Raw genomic sequence first — 17,500 nt, 5'->3', positions numbered from 1 at the left:
AAGTCCTGCCCTCAAATATCCCATCATAATGGTTGTTTTTCCCCCCAGGATGCCAACTTTATTACAAAGTGATGAAGCAAGGTTACACTTAAGACACACACACATACACACACACACACACACACACACACACACACACACACACACACACACACACACACACACACACACACACACACACACACACACACACACACACACACACACACACACACACACACACACACACACACACACACACACACAAACACACACACACGTTGGTTGAGACAGACAGGAAATAAATTTAAACACCGGAATTGACATGTGGGATATTGTGTCAGAGTCAAAGCAGCACACTAGTGGGCCACTGGGCCACCGGCCAATTTAATGTCCCTTTAGTTTTAGTAATTTGTTCTTTGGGTTCCTGGAACAAAACAGGTTGTCAGTGCGATTCACCCTGACCCTAGAATGACACAATGGATAGCAATCCTTTAATTTCACTTTGGTCCCACATTCATCCAGAAACGACGCACAACAAAACACACCGTCATCACAAATGTCTGATAACATCTGATTGCGTTGATAAAATGAGTACGTATTCCCATGAAAACATGTCCAAATCATGGGACATGTCTTTATGGTGAACCTTAATATGTTGGTTGGGAGGGTGGTAGTAGTGGATGTCACAGGAATCACTTGCAGAATGTTCTAGACTAGTGTTGTTTACTGACCCCCTCATCGCTTTGCATATGTGATGGATAATCGATGGCATAGATTAACAGGGACACACTTAAGAGTAATCCAGCCACTAAGGTAAATGTCAATATTCATGTCCCAGGGTGTTTCAAGGTCACTTTCCTTATGAGTAGGATAGGAGTCATGGAACAAATATACACGTTTACAAATGTATCATCATGATATTGAGCGGACATATCTTAATGTTGGTAATGCTGGCTCTAACCTTAATTGTATATCGAGAGCAATACATATTACTCATTCATTCATTTATTTAAACCACTCATAAAATAGGGGATACGCTCAGATAGCAGTCAATTGAGAGTACATTTAAACGTGTTACACTTTCATATGTTTGACAAGAAAGACAGTGTTAACCATGACATTACCAAAAGACTCCCAGCGGTTTGTTAACTTTCGTTAAGCCAATTTAACTAAGGCTCTGCACCAAAAATACACAAAACAACAACATAGAACCCAAACACAGGCCCATCTAAGGTTTACCCTCTGTCATCGCTTTCATGCCGTTGACCTCGAATGTTGCCTTGAGAGGCCCCCATTGTTATCGCGATCCATGAGGCAGAGAGAGAGAGAGAGAGAGAGAGAGAGAGAGAGAGAGAGAGAGAGAGAGAGAGAGAGAGAGACAGAGACAGAGACAGAGACAGAGAGAGAGAGAGAGAGAGAGAGAGAGAGAGAGAGAGAGAGAGAGAGAGACAGAGAGAGAGAGAGAGAGAGAGAGAGAGAGAGAGAGAGAGAGAGAGAGAGAGAGAGAGAGAGAGAGAGAGAGAGATCTTACCCCCAACCCTCCCTCCTATTTGATTTCTTTACCAGCCTGAGCGATCCTGTGACCTTAAGAAAAGCGCCACCAGATCGGAAATGCAATTAGCGAGGGAGAGGGAGAGACAGAGACAGAGACAGAGAGAGAGAGAGAGAGAGAGAGAGAGAGAGAGAGAGAGAGAGAGAGAGAGAGAGAGAGAGAGAGAGAGAGAGAGAGAGGGGGAGAGAAAGAGACAGAGACAGAGAGAGAGAGAGAGAGAGAGAGAGACAGAGAGAGAGAGAGAGAGAGAGAGAGAGACAGAGAGAGAGAGAGAGAGAGAGAGAGAGAGAGAGAGAGAGAGAGAGAGAGAGAGAGAGAGAGAGAGAGAGACAGAGAGAGAGAGAGAGAGAGAGAGAGAGAGAGAGAGAGAGAGAGAGAGAGAGAGAGGGAGAGAGAGAGATCTTACCCCCAACCCTCCCTCCTATTTGATTTCTTTACCAGCCTGAGCGATCCTGTGACCTTAAGAAAAGCGCCACCAGATCGGAAATGCAATTAGCGGCCGTGGTCAGGAGGGAGTCCTAGCGACTGGAGACAAAAGAGGTCAGAGTGGTGCTCCACCCTCCGACCCCAACCTCCAGGCGAGGAAGGAGGTTGCAATCATACGCCACTGTTCCCTTCCCAGCCCTCCGGCCCGCCAGCTCTGGTGGTGGGGCCCTACGTCGGGCCCTCGGTGGAGACCCCTGGGACAGGGCTCCTGCTACTCTTCTTCTGGAGCACTGAGTGGTTGTAATGTGTGTGTGTGTGTGTGTGTGTGTGTGTGTGTGTGTGTGTGTGTGTGTGTGTGTGTGTGTGTGTGTGTGTGTGGGGTGTGGGGCAGGATCAGGGCTGCTGGGGGGTCGACTCCCAGGTCAAAGGTTCTGAGGCCCTAGCCCCGAGCTCTTCGTTAATGACCTGCGTCTGAAGCCACTGTACGCTGCTAACGACGCCATTGTGTTAGTTGGCAGAGAAGGACAATGTGCAAGCAATCTTCACAGGACTGCACTGAATGCAGTTGAGGCAATTATCATCTTAGGGTCAAAGCCAAGATGTCAATCTACTTATCCCTCAGGTTAATTTAATAACTGCCATGATGTGAATCTATTTAGCGTTCAGGTTCACTTCAACATAGCAAAGATGTCTGTCTATTTAGTGTCCAACCTCTTTTCATACTATACTAAGATGTCAAACTACATAGCATTCAGGTTTATTTCCTCCGTGGAGATCTGTTATTTAGCTTTAGCTTTTGTGGCACCTACTGTGTAGGCCTTAGCTTAGCTATGGATTTCCCTTTGTATATGGTTCACATTTTTTGGTTTCAGGTTGGTTCAGGTTTAGTAAGTAAAATGCCATGTTTTGGTGCCAACCCGTGCCCCCAATAGGCCTCAGTTAGTAGTGAGGGCTGAATAGAACCAACTGGCATCTCCAGTAGTCGTCTATACTGACTATTGATCAAATTCAATCACATTTGAACATTCACTACCTTATAATTATCGCCCCTGGCTTGGAACACCGTCCCATTGGCTCATACTATTGCAACATACAATCAAGTAAACAGCTCTCAGATATCGTGGAAAAACAATTGATATAAACAAAGGATATCCCTTAAAAGGGACAGATTGTCTCGCGATGAAGACTCACTGTTTATTAATGGTGGTCCACACAATACACACTTGGATGAGGCATTAACCATGGGTTCCCAAATCCCATCGGTCAGCCAAGCAGGATGTTTACTTGCCCTCGTGATGGTGTGCTACACACTCTGCTTGCATACCAAGCTTGCGGTTCTTCAAATCCCAGCACAGTGAAATCTAAGTGGGGAGTTGTAGTTGTTCGGTGTTTGACCCCTCTGGCCTAGACCCAGACTTCACAATCGCCCTTGATAACGATGCTTAACCCTAGCGACTCAAGTATGATAATTATATTTTCAAAACATTTGGACATTTTTTTCTGCTAAATGAATAAGTAGTTATTAGTAAGTGGAATTGATTGTGTGATGAACATGTTCATGTTGATAATTTTACCTTTATTTAATGAAAATGTATTAAATGTCCCTAGGCAAAGAGAGAGACTACCACCCATTATCCTGACTATGACGAATGTTTTCATTAGTTCATGTGTATTAATACAAGACTCTCATTACTATTTATGATCCCTGCAGGAGCGGAGTCTTTCATTCACACCCAATAAGGGTTATGTTGGGTTATGCTAAGGATTAGGATCTGTAATATTAGAAAATAAATGCACTTCTACTAATCCTCCAACTGTTTTTTTTTTGCGTTTCCTCCAATGGCAGTTGTTTAGTCCATCCAAACCCTTACAATAACTGTTTATTAAATCTGTCTGCGATTGTTTACATCAAGTGACTCACTGCTGCTCGGGGTTATTCCTGGTATAAACTTAACACGCTAGAGAAGAACAACAATGGCCACAACAATGGGAGGTGAACAGGACTTGGAGAAAGCGATCAGGGTCCCAGTGTCAGATAGCATCGGGAGACATTCAGGGCATGGATATCCACACTGGAGCCAATAAAGTAGTGTTTGGACGGTATTGGGGACTCAAGCATGACCATGTCTCGAATGTTTCAGTAAACCTTGAGTGAACCTTTGCTCCCTTTATCGCATAAAGGAGGGAGAGAGAGAGTGAGAGAATTGACCCCCAACCTTCCCTCCTGTGTGAAATCTTTACCAGCCTGGGCCAAATTGTGACATACAATATAATCATGACTCTTCATAAATTATTTTTTACCTTCACGCTCGTATTACAAATCGACTGCACAGTACTGATGCCCGGCCTGTTTTAATAAAGTAAAACAGAATAAAAAATGGGGGAACCCCTCCACCCCAAACAACAGTAAGCAACAGTTCTTCTGCTCCCAGCATACACAAATCATCACAGAACTTCAATGGAAACTTTACAACATTTTCGCGAATCCTGCATAGTCGAACTGCCGAAACCAAAGTAGTCCTGCCTGCCAAAAGTGGAGCTCAGGCCCCGGGCAGGGCCCCATAAGTCTGGGCCCCTGGCCTCCTGGGTAAACGCTGGTAAACAGCGTCCACCTGTCAGCCTAGAGGGCCGTGGTGGATGATGTTCTAGAGCCGAGTCGGGTCTCTCCACTGCTGCCAGCTCACAGGCAGCCAAAGGTTGCTCTGGCCCTTCAGGGGCCACACCCATAGCTGTTGAAGTGGGGATGGGGTGCCAGAGAGCAGCATAAAGTCTGAGGGGAGATTGGAACAGAGGTTGTATTTCTGCTTGGGGAACACAGTTTGGCATCGACAACCACCATTCAGACTTGTTATCATTGGTTGTGTCTGTGTTTCATAAGAAAAGATTGCACCACATTGCCATACTCCCCTCTCTTGAACTTTAGAAAGGAAGCACGAGAAAGAAGCTATGCAAACAGTCCCCTTTCAGGGTTTTAATCCCAGACAGATAGTGATATTTTTTACATCCACATTGCCTTGCATACACTACACATTGCCCTGCATTTAGCATGACTGCTATTTTATTGTATTTTGAATTTCACTCCTAATTCATGATAATCAGGCCAAATGCGATAGATTTATTTTCCATGATAGTTATTTTGCGTTTTATTCTCTTATCAAATCATTCTGGTCTGATCATTTTCCTGCATCATTTCCCACCTGCAAACTCCAGTCCAATCCAGCCATCCATCCACAAATAAACATTCCATCAGCAGACTTGAATTATGATGCATTCTCATTTTAGGCAAAGTATAAGACAATACTATCTTAATAGTATAATTGTAACCATGATATAAATGGAGTCATTCAAGTAACAATATTCAAATACTAAGATTGTTTGGTAAAACAGAATTTGGTTTTATTCTGAATCCAGTGAAACAGATTGATGGTTTTAGCCAGGGTTCGAGTTATGATTCCATCTCTGTGGGGATCTCTTAAAGTTGTTGGGGGAAAGGGGGGGGGGGGGGGGGGGGGGTAATATACAATATTACATGCATAGTAATATACAATATTACTCTGTATGTGGAAGGGAAAATAGCTTTATTTGTAATTATAATATTATGCTGCTGTATTTTCAGAGACCCCCACAGATATTTGAGTTTGCTGCTTTCATGGGAGCTGGACCTCTCTCTCTATGGGAGCTCAGCTCCCGCTGGCTCCCACCTAACTCAAACCCTGGTTTTAGCTGATATAAAAACTTTCAGGTGATTATGTTTATGTTTAAGTATTTGGCAGACGCTTTATTAAAAAATGACATACATAAAAATACATATAAAACAATCACGGTAAACATTACAATAAATTAAGGAAAGAATGTTGTTAAGACAAGTAAATACAAAATATCAATACAAAGTGTCAAGACAGAATAAACTCTGCTACTGCAGCAACAGTCAGAAGTCTATAAGGTCCCTAAGATATATAGATATCTAATGTATTCATACATTGTTTATGTAGAATATATGAAGGCCTATATATATATATATATATATATATATATATATATATATATATATATATATATATCAGTGGCGGCTGGTCGTTTTTAAAGTGAGGGAGGAAGGACCGTGCGCTTGGTTGCCATTGGCCTGCTTGCACTGTTGGTGTATGGTGGCATAAGAATGTGAGACTCAAGTTGTTTCATGGTGTTTTGGTGAACTACAAAATAATAGGGAGGGATAGTTATGTGAATAAATTTGATACAAAGCCACCACCAGTGGCATCACTGTAATTTGAAAGCTGGTGGGCAGCATGTCTTTGAAATGGACTACAAGGGCAGAAGGAAAGGATGCAAAGCCCATTAGTCAAATCAGGCCTACTCTTGATTTGTAAAAGTAAATCTGGGCCTATTTTTGCCCTCAATGAATGAAGTTATTGGTTGTAATTTAGCTAGTTTTATTTTCAGGTACAATTGTTTTAAGAAAAGGCTGACCAAAAGTGATGCCATTTAAAATGCCTCATGCTCTGAATCATTCACCCTTTCCACACCATTTCCACAATATCAAACAGAACGGTCAGAGTAGCAAACTAGCAAAAGAACGAGAACATTATTCTAGATTCAACCCGATAGGCATGGTGCCTAGCAAGGAAAGTCGCATAGCAGCACCAACGTGAACTTGACACTAGTCGTGGCGTTTGGTTGCCCTATCAAGATTTTTCACATCAGGGAACCATGAACAGCCCACGTTGGAAATGTGCCATTATTCATTAGCAAACAGGGCCAGCAATACAGTCGATTGCTAGTAATGCTACCAGTAAGCCATGAGTACCTAGCAAACCATGTAGCACCCACCACAACACTGACGTTGCCATTACTTTTGGTGATCTCGATTTTGCGAAGTGGTCTACCTTTTTCTTTGGTCGCTAACTTAGCACTGTAACTCAATGAATAGAATGCTTTGTGTAATTAAACATGAACAATGTCCTCTGTTTCCAATGTTTCCATTGTACACTTTGGCAAATGTTAGAATCTCGTTATCCTTCAGATGATTTCACCTGCTTTGCGTCTCTTAAGACTGAGCGGCAATGGGCAGAGCGGGTTTGTTTGCGTTGCCAGATTGGGTAAATTTCCCGCCCAATGATAATTTTCCCAGCCTAAAGCGGTTAAAAGTAGCCCAATTGGGCGGGAAATCTGCCCAATCTGGGAACAATACTCACCAGCCAGGGATCCTGCTGATTGGTTCATAGCGCAGCGCGACTAGATTTTTGCGCGAATCAGACGCCTGTAAGGTCACACCCACTCAGAGGAGGACTTTCCTCCTCTCTCCCATTGAAACCATGGACATAATAAAGGAATATTGAAACCCATGTTATTCACCGGCCGCCAGTACTTTCTGAGAAATGAATGGGAGTCAACGGAGGCTGAGGGAGGACCTTCCTCCCTGAAGTAATTGTCAAAAGGCGATAGGGGGTGCTAATGTCCCTTTACCAAGGGAAACGAACATTATATATTCAAAGGCATTAAAATAGTCATATTTAAGGGAATTAGTTCATAACAGTAGTCTGGGTGTGCTGTTCTGATGTTTATTTGGTGAAAGGGAGACCCCTAGTGGTCAACTTTTGACGCAATGTTTTTGTGCTAGCAGTCGTAGTTCGACATGCATGGTGAAGCAACGGTCACGTATTTTTCTCTTTTGTATTGGTTGGCCAAAAAACACGTTTGCCTGTAAGTACATGTCATACAGTTATCTTGACATGAAATTAAGTTCGTTCAGAATGTATATTTTGATCCTTTATGCTAATCGCGAGCATCTTAATGTAATTTCCAATAGACGTTAGCCCTAAGCTAACGCATGTGTTAGTGTTTGTTATGAAACGTTTTAAACAGACATTAAACAACGGGGGGCCTGAATCCAGCGATCTGATTGGTTCCTAACTGTTGTGTAATGAGCGTATACATAACTGCTATGACGCCCAATCATTTTGTGAAAGTATCACTCCGCGCCTTGAAGTGGAAAGTGTCGAAGAATACAACCGTATTTTTACTAGTGTGTGTGTGTGGAGTCATTTTGCCATAATTTTAACAGTTGTATAAAAGCAATAGCACAGTTCACTGAAGCCTAAAATTGGCGAGTGAACTGCTCCATAGGATAAATTGCCGGCGAACCGCTCCATCGGAGCCTTCTCTCGGAGGGACGCTAAAGTGTGTTGCATAGCGACTGTCGATGCATAGCGGCAGCCAGGAGGGACTACTTTTTGGTAGTCTTTCATAAAACGGCTACTTTGACTTTCTTGGCTTCTTTTTAAATGTAGTGTGTCTATGACTTTCGTTTCGCCACAACAGTAACCGTTGTATAAAAGCAATAGATCACTTCAGTCAGTGGCATGTGGTCATTATACCACTGTGAAGGGGGTCGCCGGCCCTCCGCTGCGCGTCGGGGCCGGACAACGCCCCAGTACAGTGGTATAATGAGCACATACCACAGCCTGGCGTGATCTATTGCTTAAATATATGAATATTGTTCTTGAACAACGTCTGTATGAGATACTGAAAGATGTATTTTGTATCTGTCCAGTTTTACAGTGCTTCCTGAGTAAAGTTTGGAAAGGAAACAATCTAAATTTTTTATTCTCAACAATGTTAAGGAGGATCTTCCTCCCTCTCCTCAATGAAGAAGCCTCCACTGATATATACCGTATATTCCGGACTATAAGTCGCGGTTTTTTTGTAGTTTGGCTTGCCCTGCGACTTATATTTCGAAGCGACTTATATGCCAAAATTGTGCGTACATAATCTTCGGCCGCAAGATGGCACCGTCATTCATTAGGCGTACAACTGAACGCTGCAAGCCTACTGCACCACCGAATAAATTATAAATAAACTAGACCGTAGACAAAACAAAAGAGAACACAAAATAAAATGCCGTCAAAAAGAAAGCTATACTGCACAATTTAAACTGCAGATTATAAAGTATGCAGCCGAAAACGGCAATCGAGCAACAGAAAGAAAGTTTGGGGTGAGTGAAAAACTTGTCCGGGACTGGCGAAAAGCCGAGGAAACTCTAATTGCGATGAAAAAAACAAAGAAAGCTAACCGGGGGCTGAAAGCCCGATGGCCAGAGCTGGAGGAACGAGTCCACAGATTGGTCATTGAAAAGCGTGCTGCTGGCCGGGGCTTATCAACGGTGCAGTTGCGTCTCCATGCCCAGGTAGTTGCCAAGGAGATGAATATCACTGATTTTGCTGGCGGTCCATCTTGGTGCTATCGCTTCATGCAACGCAACCTATCAGAGCACGGACCACGGTGTGTCAGAAACTGCCACCGAACTTTCAAGCCCAGATTGACAGTTTCCGTGCTTTCATTGAAAAGCAGGTAAATACACACAATGTGTTACCGGACCATATAGTTAACATGGACGAGGTCCCCCTCACGTTTGACATCCCCATGAATCGAAGTGTTGAAGAGAAGGGGCAAAAAAGTGTGAGCATAGTGACAACAGGTCATGAGAGGTCGCACTTCACGGTGGTGCTCGCATGCTGTGGAGATGGTTCAAAGTTGCCACCGATGGTCATTTTCAAACGGAAGACCATGCCGAAAACTGAATTCCCCTCCACTGTTGTCGTGACCTGACCACAAACCAGAAAGGGTGGATGGATGAAGAAAAGATGAACTTGTGGTGAACAAAGTGCTTCTCTAAACGTCCTGATGGCTTCTTTAAAACACTCAAAGCCCTACTTGTGATGGACAGTATGCGAGCACACACAACAGCACAGATTAAAAACAAAATCAAAGCTTGCAACTCCATACCTGCCATCATACCTGGAGGCTTAACTAAAATACTCCAGTCACTCGACATCTCAGTGAACCGCAGTTTTAAGGCTGTCTTACGTCACCTGTGGGAGACGTGGATGGTGGATGGAGAGCACAGCTTCACGGCAACGGGGAGGATGCGACATGCAACCTTCCAGCAAGTTGTCGGATGGATCGACAAAGCATGGACTTCAGTGACAACCGAAACCATCCTGTCAGGATTCAGAAAGGCCGCACTAACTGGAACTGACGCTGATGGTGAGTCTGATGACAGCCCAGCAGAAGAGGAGACGGCGCTTCATCTTCCTCCGGAGATGGCGGAATTGTTCAGAAGCGACACCGAGAACGAAGATTTCGATGGATTTGGTGATGCAGACTGAAGTCGGGAACTTTTTGCCTTGTTATGTTTATATATAGCCTATATTGCTATTGCAATTTTATTCAGTCTCTCCAGACTAAACGTTCTTGTTTAAATGTTTAAAAATAAATGCAACTTATACACCGATGCGACGTATATATGTTTTTTTCCTCGTCATGGAGCATTTTTTGACTGATGCGACTAATACTCGGGAGCGACGTATAGTCCGGAAAATACGGTATATATATACAGGGTGCGATTTGCCGGTGGGGATTATCCCCCCCTCTGGTTTACACGTCCTACCCTCTGCTGAATTATTTTTATCCTCGGTGGGGATAAAAATTATCCCCCCCCCCAAGTATTTTCACCATTACATCGTAATAATTAACAACCAAAATACACAGGGTCCGTCTTCATTTTGATTGTGCTTGGATTTTGATCTACCGGGAGCGAGTCAGAGGCGTCGCGGGTGAGCGCAGGCTGGATGACAACGGGATAATCTCTGCCGCCGCCGCTCTAAATCCATCAAACTGGCCATCTGATGAAGACGAGCGCATCCTCTACGGCGATGAAAAACTGCTCGCCATACACAAAACTCTTGCTGTTGAGGCCGCAACCAGTCCCATACTCCTGAAGGAGTTCCATGAGTTTAAATGTCACGGTGTCACAGGAGAGAGCATGCGCAAAGTTCTCACCGCTGTCTCCACGCTCCTAGTGTCCACAGCCGAGTGTGAAAGAGGTTTCAGCGCCATGAACCACATTCTTACAGATGGCAGAAACAGAATGAATGTGTCCACACTGCACAATCTGCTTTTCATCTCTGTAAATGCACCAGATGTTGCCTCCTTCCCGGCCCGCAGATTTGCAGAGATGTGGTTGAAGCAGGGTCACCACGCTGCTATCGATCCGCCAACAGGAAAGCAAAAAACAGAGGCTGAAGTGCGTCATCAGAGCGGACTGTTTTCGTAGTCTGACCTATAGTCTACCCGATTAACCCATAAAAATAAAAAAAAACGTCTTGACAGCACATTGTGTTATTTCATATTTTCTGTTGAACTGATATCGGGAAAAAAATAATATTTTTTTTTATTTGGCACATTTAAAAACAATATTAGCTATGAGAAAATATTTCTGCAAATGCAGTGGTTAAGTTCACGTTCAAAATAGGCCTACCGCCTACGTTATGAAGCCTAGTGTAAGGTTTAGATACACAAGGTCACAAGATCAACTGTTTTCATAAGTTTTCACACTGTTGTGTGGTTATTTTTCCTGAATAAAATGTTTCTCAAAATTATCCCCCCCTCTGGTTTTTTCACAAATCGCACCCTGTATATATATATATATATATATATATATATATATATATATAGCCTAATCATATATTGTTTCTTCAACTTAAAAATAGCTGAGCATTTTTTTTCCCCCTTCACGGGGATAAGGTTCACAGTTTTGATCTCGGACGTCTGGTCACTTATAGCATAGGCTATAAGAATATTCTATCATTGTTAAGCCAACTATTAATAATAAAACACGCCAAACCATGTGTCCTTTAGCTACACGTATGACAAAAAAACACATGAAAATCAGTGGTATTCAGTGAGGTATGATTGATTAAATGCGCTGACAGTTCATTGCTCCTGCCAAACGGATTACACTGAGTGCAGCGGGTCACCATTCCAAGATGGCGGCCCCGCGTCTCGTCAGCGCCAGTAGGCAGAAGCGTTCGATGCTCCGTCTATGATATAGGATGACTATGGTAGCAACAGACAGTACACGTGACTTACAAAAAAATGGACAAATAGCAAAAGTCAACCTAATAGGAGGTCAATAGAGGTCTATAGAAAGTGAGCAACATTGCACATAATTAAAGGGTTAATAAAAATAGGTCGATATAAATGAATAAATATAATGCAATTGCAGATTGTCTAGTATGTGTGAGGGTGGGTTGGGGTGGGGGGGATGTACCCCCTCCCCCTCAGGTCCCCAGGGGGAGGGGGTTTGACGTCAGAGGAAGTCCGCTGCACTGATGACTCTGCCTGGAAGGTGCATGGCCCTCAGGCACTCCAGATGGGGAATGGGTTGTCTGACCTTATCAGAACGTGCCTGCCCTGTAATGCTAGCAGAAAATAACCAGAGCTAGATGCCATGCTAGCCACCTGCCGCTCCAACACATGTATGTGCTGGGCCCTGTGAGCTGGGCTCTCACCCTCTCTCTGTGCCTTGTGTCGCCATGCAGCCCTCCTACTCCACAAGGTGCTGAGACCACCCCCCCCCCCCCCCCCCTCCCCCCCCCCCCCCACGCCAAGGAACTGAGTCCAAACACATCTTTAACATGTCGTCAACAAAGTAAACTCCCCGCATTGGCTGATTACCGCTTCATATTGGATGTGCCTCGCTGTGTCTCTCCAGCAGGACCTGGGAGCCCAACCCGGAAGGGACTGAACTGCAAGTCATTGCACGACGCGAACGGACAAACAATACTCATTTTACAAACAGCAAGAACTGTAAAATTGTTATCCAATTCTCAAATTCATCTATAAATAGGTGCCATTAAATTATTTTTCGAAGCAAAATAAATGCTTTAAGGGCAACACAGCTGAAGTCTTTTACGGGCCATAGTTGAGGCCGCTGGCAAGAAATAAGCAACAATAACTGAACAAAAAAGATATTTTGGAAAAGATATACACGATTATAATGCAGGGTGATGGGGCAAAAACTGAAAATATTATTCCTGGGGTCAATAACCTCTCAAGGTCAACAGAGGTCAGGCACAAATTGCGTTTATGTCTCAACTCAAACCTTGGGGTATAGATATAGAGTAGATTCAATGACTTTAATGCTTTAGTCAAACACAATGGGGTTGCCTTTCTCCCCACTAGGAACATTGTTCGTTTTCGTTTTCGTATTCGTTGTCAAGTATGTATACTTGACAAAACGTGTCCTCGGGTCCTCTCCCATCCGTGTTTACTGGGTCTGTGAGACTGGGCAGGAAGCTCTCAACATTCTGCGACTGGAGGCCTAAGGGTCTTAACAATATAATGGTCGGGCTGAAACACCACTTAGTCGTGGGTGGGATAGAGAGTCATTAAAATGACTATTAAGCGCACAATAGGTGACGCAAAAAGGGGACAAACAATAGTCTGGCTAGGGTAATATCTCTCGGAGGTGTGTGTGTGTGTGTGTGTGTGTGTGTGTGTGTGTGTGTGTGTGTGTGTGTGTGTGTGTGTGTGTGTGTGTGTGTGTGTGTGTGTGTGTGTGTGTGTGTGTGTGCGGATGAAACTCAAACAAACACGGGACAGGAAAAGGGAAGCCACGGTGGAAGCAGTGATGTATGAACAACATGCGTTTATTTAAAGAATATAGTAATTTGAGTATTTACACAGAGCATATTCATGCTGATTAGTACATTATATACATTCTAGTGACAAATTCACCCTCACATCACATTTCAACAAGCAAAGAATGTGCAGAAAGTTATTACAACTTGCTATTGCCATTATAAGTATGCATTACTAGTGAGAAAGTAGTACAAAGTGTATGATAATGTGTGTGTGTGTGTGTGTGTGTGTGTGTGTGTGTGTGTGTGTGTGTTTTTGTGTTTGTGTTTGCGTGTGCATGTGCGTGCGTCTGTGCACTGTTTGCATCTGTGCATCTGTTCGTCTGTGTGTGTGTCTGTGTATGTGTGTGGTGCGCAATTTTGTGTGTGTGTGCGTGTATCTGTGCATCTATGCTTTTATTTGTGTGTGTGTGTGTGTGTGTGTGCGTGTGCGTGTTCTCAGTGTGAGGAGCTTGGCTCAGGCTGGAGGACAGAGGAGATGGGATTTGTATCTTCTCATCTCTCCAACCTGTCCTGGGGAAGGCACATTAGCCAGAGGTCTTGGGTGATTCGCTCTTCTTCCTAGAGAGACGGTGAACCAGAGAGTAGTAGCAGACGATTAGGATGATTAAAAACAGACACCAGTTGACAATCCTCCCCTTTTATACGTGTGTTTATAAGTGTGGTTAAGCGGACTAGCTCCAACCTTGTGGTGTTCTACCCTGTAATAGCTGGGCCTTATGACGCCAACAGAGATGGATAATAAAGAGACTCACTCCGTGCTTGAAGGCTTGCCGTAGAGCTGCAGATCCGCGAGGTGTTTTGAAATCACTGAGGGTAAAAGACATAGAAGAAAACACGATGATCTTTCGTTTCATACTCGGCTATAGCTCACATGATTACGCAATGTAAGCTGGACTTCATCAGAATATATATCAGTTTGTTCTCACGTGATCCAGATCCAGCAGTCCGTCCTCCACCAAGACCCCCAAAGCTTCCCGTAGTGCCAGTTCCTCGTCCCATGGCGCTTGTCCCTAACCCTGTGTTCCCTAACCCCGTCCGCTGCCACGTCCCCGGCCCCGTCCCTAACCCTGTGTTCCCTAACCCCGTCCGCTGCCACGTCCCCGGCCCCGTCCCTAACCCTGTGTTCCCCAGCCCCGTCCCTAACCCTGTGTTCCCCAGCCCCGTCCCTAACCCTGTGTTCCCCAGCCCCGTCCCTAACCCTGTGTTCCCCAGCCCCGTCCCTAACCCTGTGTTTCCTAACCCCGTCCGCTGCCCCGTCCCAAACCCTCTGCTCCCTAACCCTGTGCTCCCCTGCCCGGTTCCCAGCCCACCAGTGCCACTCGCCCCTTGCACCCTGCTCGTGGCGGAGCCTGTTGGCGGCTTGCCTACCACGGTGGCGCTGCTGCCTGGGCCAGTCCCAGGGAGGGGCAGGCTACTCCCCTGTGAGGCTGTTCCCCCAAACCTGGTGTTGCCGACCCCGTTGCTGAATGGCAATGAGCTGCCTAGACTTGAACTGCCGGGTTTGGAATTGCCTAGATTGGTACTGCCCTGTCCTGTACCAACATTTACTCCACTGGTAGCTGGATTATTATACCAAGTAGAGCCAGCACCGACACTTGACCCAAAAGAAGGGATTCTGAAGGGATTCCCAGCAGAAGAGCTAGATCCCCCGAAAGTTGATCTTCCATATTGATTCTGAAATAAAGTCAACACAAGTACATGTTAGTGTTAAAAAGGAACCCATTAAATTAAATGATACAGCTCAAACCCATACACGTATACCAGATTACCAGTTCAATTAGTCAGTGAAAGAACTGAGAAAGCCTCCAAGTATGTAAAATAAACGATGAACCGGCAGTTGAAACAGGGCCGTCCTCACCACTTGCGAGCAGGAGGCATTAAGGAGCCTGTTCTGCTCCTTGAGGTGGTGGATCTCCGACTCCTTGACGCTCGTCTTGACCTCCAGCAGCCCCTTTGCGCCGGTCAGCAACTTCTTCTCGGTCAGCAGCTTCTTAACTTCAATGTCGCACTTGAGCTTGTCTTTCTGCCGGTCCTTCCGGTTCTCCTGGACCAGCCACGTGCGGTTCTCACTGCAGAAGCGGCTGGCCTTGCCCAGCCGCTGGTTGTCTGCCTGCAGGTGGTTGATCTGACCCACGTAGTCGGTGACCTTAGTGCCCAGGGTGTTCAGGTAGCCCTGGAACTTGTCCTCCACCGCGCGGGACAGGCTGGTGCAGTTGCTGCGGATCTGCTCCAGGTTCTCCCGCTGCTTCTCGCAGGTGAGCTGGAAGGCGATGTGGCCGGGGAACAGGGAGTCGATCTTCTCCAGGAAGGCCCGGGACACGTTGGAGATGCCGCTCAAGGAGGCCACAAAGTCCTGCTTGCACTGCAGCTTGTAGTTGGTGATCTCCGACTGCAGCATCTGCTTGTCGTTCCGCAGGTCGATGGCTTCCAAGGAGAGGTCGTCCCGCTCCTTGTTGAGCTGTTCTTTCTTGATTGAGCACTCCAGCACGGTCTGGTTCATTTTAGACTGTAGTTCACGCTCCCTGGCCTCCTGGAGAAGAAGCTTGGTCCTGCAGTCTCCTGTACGGGGAAACAGACCAAACATAACTTATTATCTCAAGAGAATATTTAACTAATCATAAAAAATCAAGTCACTTACTACACAGGCCCGGTTGCCAATGTGTATAAGTCTGGATCCTCTGAGTTCATTTTCAGTAGATAACAGCCTAGGAGCGTTATCAACAGGGCTCTGATGCCTCTGAAACACATTGCATAGACCTACAAGCAATCAGAGCACCTCAATCCAAGGATGGTTCGGATGCAGTAGGTGCAAAAGGGACAGAAAGTGGTGGCACAATAGAAAAAGTACGATTCAGTAAGATAAGTAATAAGCGGACAAAATGAATGAGCTTCTCTCACCCCCCTAGACCGTTTGTCTATGGGCCGAGTTCTAGCTCAGAGGCCAGTCAGCCTCTGAGCCAGCATGGTTTAGCACTTTGTCATTCAGTTTGGCTGCTTGCAAGTACCCTTCTACCTGTTCCCCCTGTCTTCAGCACTGCCCTTCTGCCACCGCACCTCCCCAGTCCCCCAAGCCACCAGCCGTCCTCTCAATGGGGATGCCGAGCTGGATGGCTTCCCTTTAAGGCCCAACCCCAGCCCGCTGCCATCTCAAGAGTCCGCCACATTTGGTTGGTTGAACCTTACCTTGCCTGTCGGTAAATGTCCCGATGGGTTGTGGACAGTAAGTCCTCACGTTTTTGTTTTTGTCAGTTTCGCATTGAATCTGTAAATATTGAAGAGATCAGATTAGATATGAATACCGTCATTATGATTAGGGTTAATGAAAGCATACAATATACAAAAGTGATCATATTAAACAGTCCCCTCCAGAACATAAAGAAGATACAGAAAGCAAACCACTTTCTCTCTTAAGGTTAGCTAAAATACTCTATTAATCATAGAACTTTAAGCATAAATATTTTGTCAGTCGTCATTTTATGGATGGTTATTTTGTGGTTCCAGGTTTGTACTCTCAGCTGATGGGTTCAATGTCATAAACGTACTTTGAGATAAATATTATAGTAATGATCTTAGTAACAGCTTGTGACACCAAAATCTATCTTGTCGAGCCGACTGCGATTATGTTTCTAGCATTACATACTTTCAATAAAAGCTTTAATTATAGTTTGAGGCATAAGGTGTAAAGTAAAAGTAACATGTGTCTTTTATTTTTATTTTTAAATAAACAAAAAGTATTTAAGTGTTATTCAAGGAAGATAAACAATGTTGGCCAAACAAACAACCTTGGTGTTATGGCAGTATCATTCTGACTTTGATTGGATCTGTTTATAATAAAATAATTAAAACAATTATAATAAATAATCATCTTTGTTATAACGTTATTATAATGACCATATGTCAAGCCTGATCCTTTATCCTGATGTGAAATGTTTGGATCCAGTTTTTCAGTGTGGGACCAACAGTACCCCTGATTATCTCTGCTGTATCAAGCAATCCTCAATCTATACAGAATTCCAGTTGAACACTTCAAACCCTCGAAACAATATTTGGTCATGGA

The 17,500-nt window shown here is 44.7% G+C and overlaps 1 protein-coding gene across 1 annotated transcript in view; it reads right to left on the bottom strand.

Annotated features, from left to right (window-relative positions):
- Positions 1–13,430: 13,430 nt before the first annotated feature.
- The window catches only part of LOC115549036 (plasmalemma vesicle-associated protein), a 5,234-nt gene continuing 1,164 nt past the window's right edge, over positions 13,431–17,500 (bottom strand). The window contains exons 3-7 of the mRNA XM_030364017.1: positions 16,627–16,705; positions 15,302–16,002; positions 14,370–15,117; positions 14,196–14,250; positions 13,431–14,001 (exon numbers count right to left, since the gene is read on the bottom strand). Coding sequence (XP_030219877.1) covers positions 13,968–14,001; positions 14,196–14,250; positions 14,370–15,117; positions 15,302–16,002; positions 16,627–16,705 — 1,617 coding nt within the window. The 3' untranslated portion in view covers positions 13,431–13,967. The remainder of the gene's footprint in view (positions 14,002–14,195; positions 14,251–14,369; positions 15,118–15,301; positions 16,003–16,626; positions 16,706–17,500) is intronic.

The sequence above is a fragment of the Gadus morhua genome, chromosome 8, assembly GCF_902167405.1.
Source record: "Gadus morhua chromosome 8, gadMor3.0, whole genome shotgun sequence".
NCBI lineage: Eukaryota > Metazoa > Chordata > Actinopteri > Gadiformes > Gadidae > Gadus > Gadus morhua.
The sequence above is the reverse complement of the archived record's forward strand: the minus strand, read 5'-3'. Positions and strand labels throughout refer to the sequence as shown.